The sequence below is a fragment of the Furipterus horrens genome, unplaced genomic scaffold (genome assembly GCF_987537825.1).
Source record: "Furipterus horrens unplaced genomic scaffold, mFurHor1.1.pri manual_scaffold_13, whole genome shotgun sequence".
In the NCBI taxonomy this organism is placed as follows: domain Eukaryota; kingdom Metazoa; phylum Chordata; class Mammalia; order Chiroptera; family Furipteridae; genus Furipterus; species Furipterus horrens.
The window spans coordinates 8,081,558-8,096,351 of record NW_028327183.1 but is presented as its reverse complement, the minus strand read 5'-3'; the positions used below and the strand labels follow the sequence as shown (position 1 = coordinate 8,096,351).

Here is a 14,794-nt window from a genome sequence, read left to right as displayed (position 1 = left end):
GGAGGAAATGGCAGAGTCTGGGTGAAGAAGAAAACCTGGGAGGGAGGAAGGCTTCCCTAGTCCTTCCCAGAAGGTCCTGAAACACGAGTCACATTGCTGACTGCAGGGGACGGGTGCGCAGAACTGGCTGCGGAAAGAAGCCAATGCTGGTGCCAGGGAGGGTAGATGGGGGACACCTGGGGTCAGGCAGGCCTGAGTGTAAACCCGGCCTGGCCACTTATTGGCTGTGTTACTTTGGGTAAGGCTACCGAGCTCTCTGGGCTTCCATTGCCTCTGCTGTGAAGTGGTGACGACAACACTTCTTTTTACTGGGGCTGGGGTGGGGGCGGGGGCGGAGGCGGTGAGAACAGGGACGGGTGTGGGCGCAGGTGAAGGGCACTTAGCTCAGTTTCGGCTTGTGAGGCTGCCAATGGCTGGCTTGGGTCTGTGGAATCCACCATGTGACCTTGGGCTCTTCCGACCTCGACCTCAGTAATCACTGTGTCTCTACCCTCACCGAACAGGGAATAGACGAGCAGAGGGGTCCTGTCTGATCCAAGTTCATCTTTTTTGGAGACTGAGCCAAGGCTCGGCCCCCATCACAGCCTCTCATAGGGGAGCTGGGCTTCTGATGCCAGAGTGGGGGCAGAAGTCGGAGCTGTGAGCAGGAGCGAAGGCAGTGTGGCCAGGGGCTGCAGGGAGCTGGGCACTGGAGCCAGGGGCCGTGGCGGGGGAGGGAGAGAGGAACACTCTGTCAGCGCCTGGGCTGCCCATGGCTGGGGGAGTGGGGCGTACCGTGCTGGGCATTGCCCCAGAAGGGCCCTTTCAGGACCAGGAGTTTGTACACACTGACCTGTGTGGTGTCGGCTGGGCCAGGCCGTCCTACAGGGCTCTGGTCACGAGGCCAGGGGCTCCCGTTCCCTGAATGTAAATGAACCCAGAAACCGAACCCATGTAAGTTAGGACTGAAATGTCACAGTAGACACAGGAAAAGGGAGGTTTACTGTCATTTTATCTTAAAAATTTTGTAATCATGAAAACAGGTTCATTTTATCTATATTAAAACAGATTTTCCATTTACATATTACTTATAACGCATTTATAAAAATTTGCAGGGGGATTATGCTGAACAGGATAGTCCACAATAAGCATTTTTACTTGATGACAACCAGTAGTCACAGCCAGCATTTATCAAGCTCCCAGTGTGTGCAAGTCACTGTTCCTACCAGTTTATTTCATCCTTAAAATCACCTCACCTCTACGAAGTAGGTACTACTAACATCCCATTTTACAGACAGGCACACTGAGGTGCTAGGAGTTTAAGTGCCTAGCTCATGACTAGAGTCCAGGACATGTGCGTCTTCCCACATTCAAACCGATCCATAAAACCCCATTATCGCGCCCCTCTTACAGGCGAACATTTAGGGACTGTCCAACAGCCAGCCTCTGACTGATGGATATTTGAGTGGTTTTCATCTTTTGCTGCAATACTGTTGTGATCACCCTCTTTATACACATATGCTTGTGGGCTTGAGTATTTCTACCTGGAGATGTAATTGCAAACATATTTTAAAATATGAGAGGAAAGGGAAATGTGTACTCCACAAACTGTGAGCACTCTGCGGTGGCCTAAGGACTCTGTCCCCTGCAGGTGTCAGGATGTTGGGCTGGGTCCAGAGGGTGCTGCCTCAGCCCCCAGGGACCCCTCAGAAGACCAAGGTGGAGGAGGAGGAGGGGGCAGAACCAGATCCAGAGCCTGACTTGGAAGCGGAGCTGGAACCGGAGCCAGAACCCGAAACAGCTCCCCGGGAGGCCAAACCAGAAGATGAGCGCCCAGTAAGAAGCGGAGGGTGAGGAAGGGCATGCTGGAAAGTGCTGTGAATGTTTGCGGCTTTGTGGGTCATGCCATCTCTGCTCATTACTTAACTCTGCCATTGGCACATGAAAACAGCCATGGGCAATACGTAAGCAAATGAGCATGACTGTGTTCCAATAAAACTTTATTTACAAAACGAGCAGCAGGCTGGATTTGGCCCATGGCCATTGTTTGCCAGCCTCTAGAGTCTAGAACAGAGCTACTCAAAGTGGCCAGTGTATGAACCGTGGGTTACCGGCCAAGATGGGATTAGGAGCTTGCCAGAAGGTAAATCTGCTATGTAACTAAGCTCACTGCTTAGTTCAGTTGGTGTTTGTTCTGCAGCGAGACTTTCTCAGTAAAGGAAGCAGTGTGTTGATAAACATTACGGTGCAAACTGCCTATAGCCACTATGAACCAGTTTGCAGACTGACACTGGTTCATGGACCACCCTTTTAGCAGCATTGCTCTAGAACTTTCCTTAGAGCGCATCAAAACACGCCAGCTGCATCTCATTCACTCGGGAGCCTGATGACAACTGATTCAGAAGCTCAGTTAAACAGATTTCATTTAGCTGCTCATGGGCTTCAGGCTCTGGGTGCAGTGCTGGGGGTATAAGGATGGACGTGGCATTGCCCTGGGGGTCAGCAGACAAGTGCCTGTCCGGGCCGCTCTGCAAGGAGACAGAGGGGATGAGGAAATGTGATGCGCTCCAACACTGGCCTCAGTGCTACCCTCCTGGGAGGGCCGGATAGATGCCTGAGACTGAGAACGGCGGGAACTCAGGATAGGAAGAGAGTCATCTTGTCTTCGGAGGTGGGAAGCCGGCAGGTGAGTGCTTCTCAGACATGTAACTGGAGGACATGAAAAGGTGGATGCTCCAGAGAGAAAGGCTGATTATTGAGGTAGTGCAGGCTGTGTTTAGGAAACAGTGTGCTACCCAGGTATATAGGCTTGTGCGTGTATGTGTTTGCATGTACACATGTGTATGTACATAGAAGTATACTGTGTGTATCCTTAGTGGTATAATTTGTACATGTATGTGTATTTGACAAGCAGGTGTGCATGACTACACACGTGTGTGTGCGCGAGCAAGTGTGCGCACATGTGTACATGCACATCTTAGTGCGCCTGTAGTCCTAGGTGCACATGTGACATTTGGTGCATATACATGAGGACATGCACATGTTTCTGAGTCTGCTAATGTGTTTGCATGTTTGTGCATTATGTACATGTTCGTGCATCTGTGTTGTATGCCCATCTATTCGATTTTCTGTTGCAGGTATATGAATAGGTGTACATCTGCATGCACGAGTGTGTGTATACACACAGGGCTGCATGAGTATTATGTGTGCAGGACATGTAACACAAATGTATATGCACATATGTTTTGTGTCTTGCACGTGCACACATGTGGGCACATGCACTTATTTTGTGTCTGCACATATACACACGTTTGTGTGTCTCTGTTTGCATACATGTGTGCTCATGCATGCCTGTGCTTGTAGGTAAATGCACGTGAGAGCGAGTGGGCACAAGCTCGTGTGTCTGTGTCTGCGTTTGTTGTACATATGTTTATGTTCACATAGCAACAGGAGGTGCTGCTGCAGTGGCGGGTGAGAGGCAGGGGGCAGGGGCTGAGCACCTGGTGGCTGGAGAGGGAGAGCCCTGACTGGGGGCTGGGTGGGGGCTCCTCTCACCTCCCTCTTCCCCTCAATTTGCTCCAAGGCTTCATAACTCTGTAACACTCCCCCTCTTCCCAGGCCACTGAAGTGGGGCAGCTTCCTGGGTGAGGTGATAGGCCTGGGCACTTCCTTGGAGGGTGTGAGGGTCCAGCCCTGGTCCCTGGGGCTGGGAAGAAGGGAGGGTCCCAGGTGGAAGGTGAGGCCACCAGGATTTACAGGGACAATTATGAAAATAGAGTTGTTTTGTCCTTTGGGGGTGGAAAGGTCCCTTATGGGTGGGTCAGGGGTTGCCCCTGCCTGAACCAGGCTGCTCTCTCCAAGGGCTTATGTGGTCCTGTTGGAACCCTCCAGCCATCCAAGGACCCATTCGAAGGGGAGGAAGCAGCTGTGGCTGACCCGAACCCTCAGGGTGAGCGCTGGGAGCCCAGGTGACAGGGCAGGTGGTGGGTGGGGCGGTGTTTCTCCCTCAGAGCCTTGTGGGAGAACCACGAGGCTGGCCGGCCCATTTCACAGAGGAAGGAACTGAGGCTCAGAGAGGCTGAGGGTGGGCTGAGCTGGAATCCCAGCCTTCTGACCCCTTGGGGTTTTCCCCTCTCCCTTCCCTCTGACTTGACCTCCCCAACAGGGTACAAATGAGCTCTCCGAGGCTCCAGATCTAAAGTTTGAGGGACTCTCTTGCAGAGACCCAGAAGGCTGCCTCTGCTCCACCCACAGGCCTCCAGGCCCAGGTTGCTGCGGTTCCCGCAGTGAACAGGTACTGTACTGCCTCCCCTCTCCTCAGGGCCAGCCCCGACCCAAGCTGGGGAGCCACGGAGGGGTGGGGACCAGCACTAAGCTCAGGCCCACAGCCACTCCCAGGCAAAGTCTGGGACATTTTGGGAAGTGGCTGAAAGGAGCCTCAGGCAGAGGGTGGGGGTCTCCTGGGCCAAGTGGGCAATGTGGCCAGGAGAAGTGAAGGCTGGGGCCAGAGGTCTCTCAGTGCCTTGGTGAAATGTAGGTCCACAGTGGCTGGAGCTTCTGATTTTCCCAGGATGCCAGAAATCCAGATTTTCACTTGAAATCTTCTGGTTGGCTCTGACATTTTAGACCAGTGGTGCTGATCCAAGTGGGCACAGCTGTGGCTAGGGCTGGCCCCGGCCGTGAGCCCGTAACACTCAGGTTTAGGGTGACCAGTCTCAACCACAAGGAAACACACCCAGGATACCCTCAACCATTCCAGAGCCCAGGGTGTGTGTGGGCTACAGGGTGGGGACCCCTGGAGCCAGACTAGGGGGGATGCAGGATGATGGAGAGACCCACTCTCAAGCATCTGCTAGAGGTGGGCTGAGGGTGGCACTGGGCATGCCTGACTCACAGAGTTGGTGTCCCCCACTTTCCTGAGAGGGACACAAGGCTCAGGGGGAGAGGACATGTCTAAAGTCTTACAGGGGAGATAGAGGCTTGCAATTCCAACCAATTTCTTTAGGTTGAAAAACCAAGACCTTTTGCTGTAGATGGCTGCTCTGACCAGGCTGGGGCCGGGGAGGTTGAGGGTGGGCCAGTGTCTCTGTCCCCCTGCAGTCCTAGCGCTTGGGTGCTGACGTGGCTCAGGAAGGGTGTGGAGAAGGTCGTCCCGCAGCCTGGCCACAGTGGCGGGCCAGCCCAGAGCATCACCACCGGCTTGGAGGGCCCAGATCAGGTACCGCTGGGGCTGGGAGCCGCAGAGGGGGGAGGGGCCAGGGCAGAAGGGGCCATGGGAGGCTGGCGCATCTGGGCTTTCTGCTCATGCCTGTCTGTCTGTCCTGGCAGGCAGGAGCACAGGTCCTGGGGCACTGCAGCGCCAGGGGCTCAGGTAAGGCCACGAGGTAGGAAGGCTTCACAGAGTTGGGGCTGAGGGGTGACTAGCATGGGCCTTGCCCCCGGGAAGCACCCACAGGGCCAAGTTTCTCACTTGACCGGCCTTGGGTTCAAACCTGGCTTTGAGGCGAGCTGACTGGGACCCCTGGGCAATCCCCTTGCTGCTGACCACCGTACTTTCTTCTGCAGGTGGATCCAATGAGGCCTCCAGGGCAAAGGATTCTGGGTTAGTCCCCGCCCCTGAGCGCTGGTTTGGGATGCGACATTTGCCTCAGGACAGCTAAATAATCTGTGGGGTCCAGGGTACCATGTCAATGTAGAACTCCTTTTAAAAAATTGTTTAGAGTTCAAGATTGTGATAAGAGAGCATTAAATAAAAAACAGGCCCTTCTAAGTGTGGGGCCCTGTGCGATTGCACTGATCATATACCCAGGAAGCCAGACTATCTGTCCCGGTCACAGGGAGCCCCACGGCTGCATTCAGGTCCCCAAGCGGCCCCCATCCCTCACCTGCTTCCCAGGAGGCCCAGGCTGGGCCTGCCCGTCCAGAGTCTGGTCCAGCCCGGGTGAGAATTCGAGGCCGGCAGGTTCCCCCCCCCCACCGGAGGTCCTCTGAGAGTGTCCAGCACAAGGCCTCCAGTGCGGAACGGGAGCCAAGGGCTAGGAAGGGCTGGGTGAGGCCCGGGGTGCCAGTGGGGGTCAGAACAGCATGGCCGGCCACTCCCCAGGCCGCCCGGCTGACCACCGGCCCCTCTGCAGGCCCGGGCGCTGGCTGCTCAGGTGGCTTGAGCAGAACCTGGAGAAGGTGCTGCCTCAGCCTCCAAAACCCTCCGAGGTAAGTGGGGGAAAAGGGGAAGCAGGAAGCTGACCACCTGGGAGGGTTTCTGGGCTTCTGAGGAAGGGCCAGCCTACTCCCCGCTCCCCCGCCCCTCCCAGAGGGTCCTTGATGGGGGAGTGACCACAGGAGGGACAGGGGACTCGGGAAGGAAGGCCCGTGGAGGGAGCACGCAGAGCTTGCTTTACTCCGTGTCCTCTCTCCCTGCTTATGCTCCAGGGCTGCAGGGAGGATCCCGCAGATGCTGCCTTGGGCCCAGGTACAGGGAGGGGACGTGGACAGGGGCTGTCTGAGATGGTCACAGGCTGGGCTGGGGCTGTAACTGGGGCCTGAGGGATCCTGGGGCAGGACCTCAGCTTTCACCCAGGCTAGGGAGGGGTTCAGGGCTTGCTGGGAGTGGTCTGTTGACCACTAGAATTCCCTCCCCAGTTCAGGCTGGGAAGCCAGTGGCCTGGGACAGGCTTGTGAGGTCTTAGACGAGTCCCTTCTGCTCCCGGGCCTCAGTTCCATGTCTGTCCAATGGTAGGGTGATCCCAAGGGGTCCTACTCAGTCACGTTTGCCTCTCAAATCTAGCCCCTGTGCCCTTAAGGGGTTACAGGGAGCCTGCCATGACATCTTAGTCTCCTGCTCTCCCTGCCACTTAGAACCCCCAGGACATCCGTTGGAAACGGAGCCCACGCTGCAGGCCCCAGAGAGTCACCCCCTGCCCACTCCTGGCCCTGCAGAGCCCGAGGAGGAGCTGACCCCTGAGCCCGAGCCCTGTGTCCAGGCTTCCTCCCTGCCGCCCCCCGGGGACACTGCCAGGTGAGCTCCCTAACTGCCACATCTCCCACGGGGAGCAGCCCAACACCCACCCTTCACCAAACTCCTTTAAATGATAAAAGGAACGCGTGCCCCTGGGAGAAAACTCAAAGGGGTTTCCAGGGCCCCTTCCCAGGGCAACTGCTTCAGCAGCTTCTTGGCTTTTCCAACATTTTTAGGCACCGACAAGCTTCTGAGTAGGTTTCACTGTTAAATACACCCACCTGACAATCGCCAACTGTGTGTGCTGTTCTGTGCACCTTGCTCTTTTCACCCACACATGTCTCTTTGAAGTGGTTTTATACAGTTAGGTCAGCTTCATTATTTCCACGGCTGCATAGTACTCCACTATATGGATGGACCCACTTTTATTTAACCACGTGGCAGACATTTAGTTTGTTTCTACTTTTACTGCAAGCGATAGCCTTGTACAGGCGTCATGTTGCCACATGTAAGCAAATCTGCAGGATAAACCACAGGAAATAAAGTTTCTGGGCCAAGGGATACGTGCATTTAAAATTGGGATAGAAATTGGCAAGTGCCCACCCTGCCAGTGAGCGAGGGGCCTGAGATGTACCCCCGGCAGTGGGACAGAGAATGGGGGGAGCCTGAGCTACCTTCTGGGGTCTGACCACTAGCTAGAGACTTGCCCAAGGAGGCCGGGGAGGGAGACAGTGGTCTTTGGGGCTGGAGACCTGGGTTCTGGTCTGCCTCCTAGCAGGCTTGCTGTCTGTCTGCCTTCGGTTGAGGGGGTGGGTGGGCGGGATCAGACTCTGGTGTCACCTTCCTGCCTGGACATGCCGTTCTCTCCCACCCACAGGTTAGTGGCATGGCTCCTGAATAAACTGAAAATGGCCCTGCCGCAGCCAGTGCTCCACGGGAAGGCTGAGGAGCAGGTGGGCGCTGGCCTAGGGGAGTGAGGGCCCTGGATGGGGACAGGAGGGGTTCTTAGGAGCTCAGGCAAGAGCGGGAAGGGAGCCTTCAGGGGGGCCAAGCCCGCCCACCCAGCCTGCCTGTCTGAACTGCTCAGTCGTTCTGTACACTCTCTGAGGGACCACGTCCACAGAGCTGAGTGCTGGTTCAGCCCTGCCTGCCAGGTGGTCCCAGTTGGTGGGGCAGGTTTGTCCATGGTGGGGCAGACAGGATGTGGGGTGCATCAGGGAGGGCTTCCCAGTAGAGGCGGCCTGCCAGCTGAGACCTGAAGGGGGAGTAGGAAGCAAGTGGGTGAAAGTGAATGCAGGTGGTTTTGAAAGGGCCCTTCAGGCAGAGGACCAGCACATGCAAAGGCCCAGAGGTAAGCGGGAGCAGGAGCGTTTGGGGAAGGAGGCAGGGCTCTGGGAAGCCAGTGGCTCTGTGTGCATTCCTAATGACCCAGGACTTAGGCGTGGGTGGTGCGGGGACCGCGGCCTCTGCTGCCTCTTCCTATCCCAGAACTTGGCCCCTGACCCTTCCCTCTTGAGGGCAATTGGCTATCTTCATAGAAGCACCTGGAACTGGGAGGTGGGAGGCCTGGATCTGAGTCCTGGGGCAGTAGTTGGTGGACAGGGTCCCCTGCCTGCAGGCTGAGCCCTTGGGCTCCGTGATCATGTGGCCTCTAGGTTGGCAGAGGAAGCATGGCTTTGGGGCTTCCCAGGAGAAGAAAAGGGGGCTGGTGGCAGACACAATTAGTCAATGAAGATGCCCTTACAGAGAGCAGTGGCCCCAGAGGATGAAAGTAGCGGGCAGGGAAGGGGTGGGGCCAGCATGGGGAGAGGCCTTGGTACAGACGGAGCTTTGAGACAACCCTCCAGGGTTTTTCATACACAGAGAACCGAAGCGAGGGCACCCCAGACAGGGGGCCCAGCCTGGGCAGAGGAGCTGAGGCGGGACCAGGCAGGGATCCTGGCAGGAGAGTGACTGGGGCAGAGGGCCCCTTCGGAGTCAGGAGAGGAGAAGCAGGGAGGAGTGGAGCCCCAAGCAAGGGGATCTTCTGATAGTGTCCTAGTGGGGAAGAAGGGCAACCCTGCGTGTGCCAGGAGGGAGAGTTGACGCAGGGGTGCTGGTGAGGAGGCCACAGCAACTCTTTCCCTTTTCTCCCTGTGCAGGAGCTGGACTCCCCTGTGACCTGCGATGTGCAAACCAGTAAGTGACATGCTCGGGGGTCCTCACGTGCCTGGGCAATGGGCCTGCACGCGCTTGGGGTTGGGTTGGGGCACAGTCAGGGTCTCCTGACCAGGAGCTGAAGGACCCTGTGCTCTGTAGGCCCCACCTCAGGTCAGCCCGGCCAGGTAGCCAGAACCCGGCCCAGAAGCAGATGGCGGCTGGAGCCCCTGCTGGAGGCTGGGGAGGTAGATGGGGTGAGGGGATGCACTTGGCCTGCCTTCCAGCTTCCATGCAGAGGAGACAGTTCTGAGGCCAAGTAGGTGGGGACACCAGAGGGAGCTCCCGCTGGCCCTGGCCGCTGGGCTCATGGGTGTGGCTGAGCAGAGTCCCTGGTTGTGTTGGCAAGGGTGGAGGGGAGGCGGGCAGTGAACCGGACCCCATAGACTCCAGCTTCCTTGAGCTGGGAGGGTAGCCCCTCACCTGTGGCCATGTTGGCAGGTGAGTGTGTTGCCTTTTATCCCAGTCCTGCAACAGGACTGGGGGCCAGACTGAGGCTAGGAGGGGCGGGTTAGGGCCCAACGTCTGCCCTTCTCTCATTTCATGGCCTCTGGAAAGGCATGTGGTGGACAGGGCATTCACTCCCTCATTCATTCATTCATTTATTCACCCATGCCATGGAGGGCCTGCTACGTGCCAGGCCTGTGATGAGGACAGGAGGTGGGCAGAGTGGAGTTCAGGCCCTGAGGGTGGTGGCCCTGATCCACCTGGACATCAGCCCTGGATGCTGGCTTCCCGTGGCTACTTCTCATCGTGTCTGTGAGGCTGCACCCAACCCCAGGCCCCTAGGCTGGTAGTGGTCTCGACAAGAACTCTGAGGCTGGGGACGGCCTCTGTGGCCTGGAACAGAGGCAGGCCAGCTGGCTGTGGAGCTCGGGTCTGACAGAGTCGCCATGGGAGGCAATGGGGTCTGTGGAATGGTGACGGCGTGATGAGGGGCAGAGCAGAGCTCACTCAGTCACATGGAGCTCATGGCCACGCCGGAGGACACAGGGCAGGGACCCCCATGGCTGCTGGGGCAGGCAGGGACGTGCCCAACGTCACAGAGCAAGTTCTCACGGAGTGGAGACTGGAGTCCACTTGGCCTGGCAGCCCTTTCTCAGTCAGGCTCAGCTTAAGGGAAGGGAAAAGTTCCCTGGGACAGGGACCCGCCCCCTCAAGGGTCACTGAGAGCTTTGAGGGGTGGAGCCACTGGCTCCTCTTAGCCTGTCTCTGCTCCTCTGGAGGGAGGGAGGCAGGATTCTTGACCAGTTGTAGATAGGGCCTCCCTGGGTGCTGGAGTGTGGGGGTCAGGGGTCAGAGGTCAGGGCTCAGGGATGGGCACTAGGGCAGCGATGGGGCGTCTCGACACCCCTGCCCAGAACCGGGTGTTAGCTTCCTGGGGCTGCCCTACAACAGGACCACAGACTGGTGTCTCTGAAGAGCAGGAGTGTTCCCTCCCACAGTTCAGGAGGCCAGAAGCCCAAATCCACGCACGGGCAAAGCCGGTTTCTCCTGAGGCTCTGAGGGGGACACGGTCCACACTTCCCTCCTGCTTTCGGTGGCTGCTGGCAATGCTCGGTGCCCCAGCCTTCCAGCTGCCTCCTGACCTCTGCCTTTTCCTCTGTGCCTGGCAAATCTCCTTCTTTTCTCTCGTATAAGGGTACTAGTCATTGGGTTTAGGGTGCACCCTAAATCCAGGATGGTCCCAACTTGAGATCCTTAGCTAATGTCACCTGTAAAGACCCTATTTCCAAACAAGGTCACATTCACAGGAAACAGGACTTAGGACTTGAGTTCTGTTTTGGGGGGACACTATTCAATCCACTAGATGGGGTGACCCTGAGGGGCTGGGGTGTGTGTGTCCCCCTTCGCCCCACTCTGTCCCCCAGCCTCCCCATCCTTCACACACTCAGGCGCTCACTCGTTCTGTCCCTCCGCCGGTCCACCCAGCCACCCACCCTCTGTCTTCTCCTTTGTTTCAGGGGTGGCAGCAGCCGGAAACCTCTGAAACAAGGGGAAAGGGAGCCTGGGAGTGTGCAGACGGACAAACGGACGGACGGAAGGAAAGAAGGGTGTCCTGAAGAGAAGACCTGCAGGGGAGGGGGGACACATTGGTTGCAGACCCCCACCTTCCTTAAAGAGTGACCCCTGGCCCTCCTCACACTCCTAGACAGGGCGAGGGAGAATCAGTCCATTCACGGTCCCAGAGCTGCCTCTTGGGGACCAAGGCTGGTCCCTTTCCACCAGAGCGAGGGGAAGGTCGCTTGGGGCAGCCTAAGGCTAGACAGCAGGAGGACTTCCCACCGAAAGGCTGGGAAAGCCCATGATGGACTGTCTTGATGAGGTCACCTGCCCCACCCTTGGTGTGGTGCCTGGCACATGGTTGGTGTCCCCATGGGACCCGAAGAGGTCCTTCTGAGGCTGGGCCGCACTCTCTCCCTCAGAGGGCTGGGAAGTGGGCAGCAACAGATGCTTTTATTGACATTAAAGAGCATGAGTCAGCACACGGAGGCTGTGATCGCATAATTGATTACTTCAGATGAGGCTAAAACGGACGCTCAGGTTTGAAAAGCGGGTGAATTCAGTGCGGCCTGCGGTGTGGGGGTTGCAGGGAAGAGGAGTTAGTCACCGTCCTGAGCTGCTTGCCCCGGGTCCCAGCTGGCCCCCGGATGTCTGTGATTTTAAAGATTAGAATTAGTTGCCAACATCTAAAAAGCAGTCTGGCTTCTCTTAAAAACTGGGAAGATCCAGCTGTAATAGGCCCACACTGTACACACTACTTCATCTGTATATGCCATCTGCCCGGCTGGGGGGCTTTGGAGTATGAGACCCCTGAAGTCTCAAACTGGCAGTGAGGGGATAGCAGCCCTGGTAGAAGGCAAGGGAGAGTTAATCCTAAGTCCTTGAGGCAGAAGGCAAAACTAGAAAAGTTAGAGACTGTTTTTAAAGGACTAGACTGTGGCAATGGGGAGCCACTGAAGGTGGATGAGCAGGGGAGTGCCTTCAAAAAGAATACTGAGGCTTAGCAAGTGTTGAACTTTGGGTTCTATCCGAAGCATCTGGGACTCAAGCCTGTCAGGGAGGACGGAGGCTTTGAGCCAGGGCTTGGGCTTTGCCAGCAACCCACGGTCTGGGTGGGGGCCCTGCCCTAGATTTCATGTCCCCTGCTCCCTGTCTGCTGGTCCTAGAAACAGGAGCTCCTTCCCCAGAGGAGGCTGACGCACTTTACTGCTGGAGTCAGAACTCCACTCAGTGGCCCTGAGTGACATCCTTGCCTGGCAGAGAGGATGCTGGCCAGGAGGTGGCATGCCCATGTGGGGCTCCGGGGTGAAGGGGAAGCCTCAGAAGAAACACCAGTTTCCATGTGCACTTGAGCACCCACAGTGGCCCCTCCATCACCTGGGCACCTGGGGGGCCCTGGAAAAGCTGGGACAGCTGGGAACCATTTGCCTGCAGAGAGGGGCTCAGAGCTCCAGGGGTGGGGACAGTGGCGCCTTCACCAGACATTTGCGGGGCGCTGCCCCAGATCGGTGTGGCAAAGTGCCCTGTGCCCACCTTCCTGGCTGGTACCTGGGGCACCATCCTCTTCCCACCACCAAATTTTTGGCTGTCAAATGGGGACAGCTTAGAGCATGCCTTGCAGGCCTGGCACAGAACGGAAAGGAGGAAGAGCCTGTAAAACACTTACTCACTAAATAGGACCTTAAAAGAAAAGGTTAATGAGGGGAAAGCAGGGATGTAAGCAAGGACACACCCACTGTTCAGGAGTCCAGGGAGGCCCTCTTGGGGCACATTTATCTCATGGGAAACAAGACTCACGAGACCTAGCACTGTCTCTGATATCCTGTGTGGCCTTGGACAAGTCACTCAGCCTCTCTGAGCCACTTCTCTGGTCTGTAAAATGGGAGAGTACTGTTCTCACCCTGCAGGGTTGCCATGAAGGCTAATGCGCCCACTGGCCAGGGGATGTTCTGTCTCCTGGACGTCCCCTGCAACGCCAGGCAGGAACTGACTCCTGGCAGCTGCTCGGGATGGAGACCCCACACCATTGCTGGATGGAAACATAGAATGACACATATGACACATCCCATCACCGGATTCAGGGCCACATGGGAACAAGCCTCCCCAGGCAGACCCCAGGGCCAGAGGAGCTGGGAGCAGCCATGGGAGAGGCCTGTTCAGGATGCATGTGGGAGGCTTCCCTGGAGGGCAGGTAGGCGCTCCTCTGTGAGGTGGGGTAACATCTGCACCTGGAGGCCAGGAGGCGGGAGCAGGGAGTGAGGCGGATCTTGGAGAGCATTCAGCCCCCATGCCTATTGTGAGAAGCACCCCATAAAAGAAGGTATTAATCTCTGTCTCAGTTTGCTCATCTATAGAATGGGGAGTAACATATAATAGATGAAAAGTAAAATGGGGATAATGATTGTTCCCACTTCAAAAGGTTGATGGAAGGACTGATTGAATTAATCTCTGTAACTCATTAGCACAGGGCCCGGCACTAGTAACTGTTGTCATTATTATTATATATTATTCTACACCATAAACAAGAACTTCCAAAGTCACAGGATGAGACTGGAGGGCAACTTCCATTTAAAGCTGCCGTTAGTAATTCATGCTTGACTTGAGGGCCTGCTTTTTGGAAACACCTGTTATCCAGACAATTTCCTATTTCTTCCCTTTTCTCCTGCGTGGGGGTGGGCTTAGCTTCCTCATGAGTCTCCCCTGCACACACTTCTGCCAAGCTCACAGCCCCGCAGTGTTTTCATCATCAGGGGCGAGGGTACATGGAGAAATGTTGAAAACTGAGGACTCCTCTCTGAAGGTGGGACCACCTTCATGAGAGAGTTGACTCCTTAGGGGGTGGAGCCTCTAGGTCTACCAAGGAGAAAAAGACTCCCAGAAGCAGGTGCTGAGATTATGTGCATGGAGCACGCTGTCACCAGGGGGTGGCACCTAGGAGCAGGCAGTGGGTAAGCTCTCTCTGCACCCTGTGAGACACTCCAGGCCACCCTGCCCCTGGGTGTGGCAGGTGGACCTCGAGCCTGAGTAGTTTAGCATCACCTGCAATACTGTGGTTAGAAGCAGTTTCTGCTTCCACACAAACTCCAAGAAGGAGGCCCCAAGGAGAAACAAAGATGAACTGTAATGGAAACTCTGTCTCAAGAGGAAAAGAGGGGGAAACAAATGGAAGGAGACAGGATGGATGGTCGTGGGCTTCAGCCCGTCACTTCAGCGCTGATGCCACTGATAATGGTGCTGTGTCTAGTGCTTGGCTGAGGGCTGATGCATGGCCGGTGATGGCCAAGGCTCCCTGTGTGGTCCCGGGACTCAGAGCCCCGAGCCCACTCTCCCCCACACTCTGTGTCCCCTGCAGTCAGCATCCTGCCCGGAGGGCAAGAGGAGCCCGATCTCGAGCTGGAAGAGGTTGACCCTCACCAGGAGGAGGATGAGCATCAGGAGGGCGGCACCAGCCTGCAGGGCTCCGAGGCGGTGGCTTCGGCTCCTGAAGAAGAGAATGAGCCTGTGGAAGAGATGATCAGGTGGGAGTCAGAGGAGGCCCCGGGCAAGCGACCGGGGAGACAAGAGACAGACAGTACAGAACCTCCAAGGTATAAAAGGGCCTCGAGAGGGAACCAAGCCTGCCTCTCGCTCCCTCCCCTCCCTCTGACACCTATCCCTTCC

The 14,794-nt window shown here is 56.7% G+C and overlaps 1 protein-coding gene across 1 annotated transcript in view; it reads left to right on the top strand.

Moving 5' to 3' along the window:
• CNGB1 (cyclic nucleotide gated channel subunit beta 1) overlaps positions 1-14,794 on the top strand; it is a 54,568-nt gene that overhangs the window by 407 nt on the left and 39,367 nt on the right. Inside the window, exons 2-13 of the mRNA XM_090259733.1 lie at positions 1,631-1,815; positions 3,871-3,928; positions 4,201-4,273; positions 5,080-5,197; positions 5,308-5,350; positions 5,545-5,581; positions 6,114-6,189; positions 6,409-6,448; positions 6,835-6,994; positions 7,812-7,887; positions 9,076-9,112; positions 14,487-14,652. Of these exons, the coding sequence (XP_090115859.1) occupies positions 1,639-1,815; positions 3,871-3,928; positions 4,201-4,273; positions 5,080-5,197; positions 5,308-5,350; positions 5,545-5,581; positions 6,114-6,189; positions 6,409-6,448; positions 6,835-6,994; positions 7,812-7,887; positions 9,076-9,112; positions 14,487-14,652 (1,061 nt within the window). The 5' untranslated portion in view covers positions 1,631-1,638. The remainder of the gene's footprint in view (positions 1-1,630; positions 1,816-3,870; positions 3,929-4,200; positions 4,274-5,079; positions 5,198-5,307; positions 5,351-5,544; positions 5,582-6,113; positions 6,190-6,408; positions 6,449-6,834; positions 6,995-7,811; positions 7,888-9,075; positions 9,113-14,486; positions 14,653-14,794) is intronic.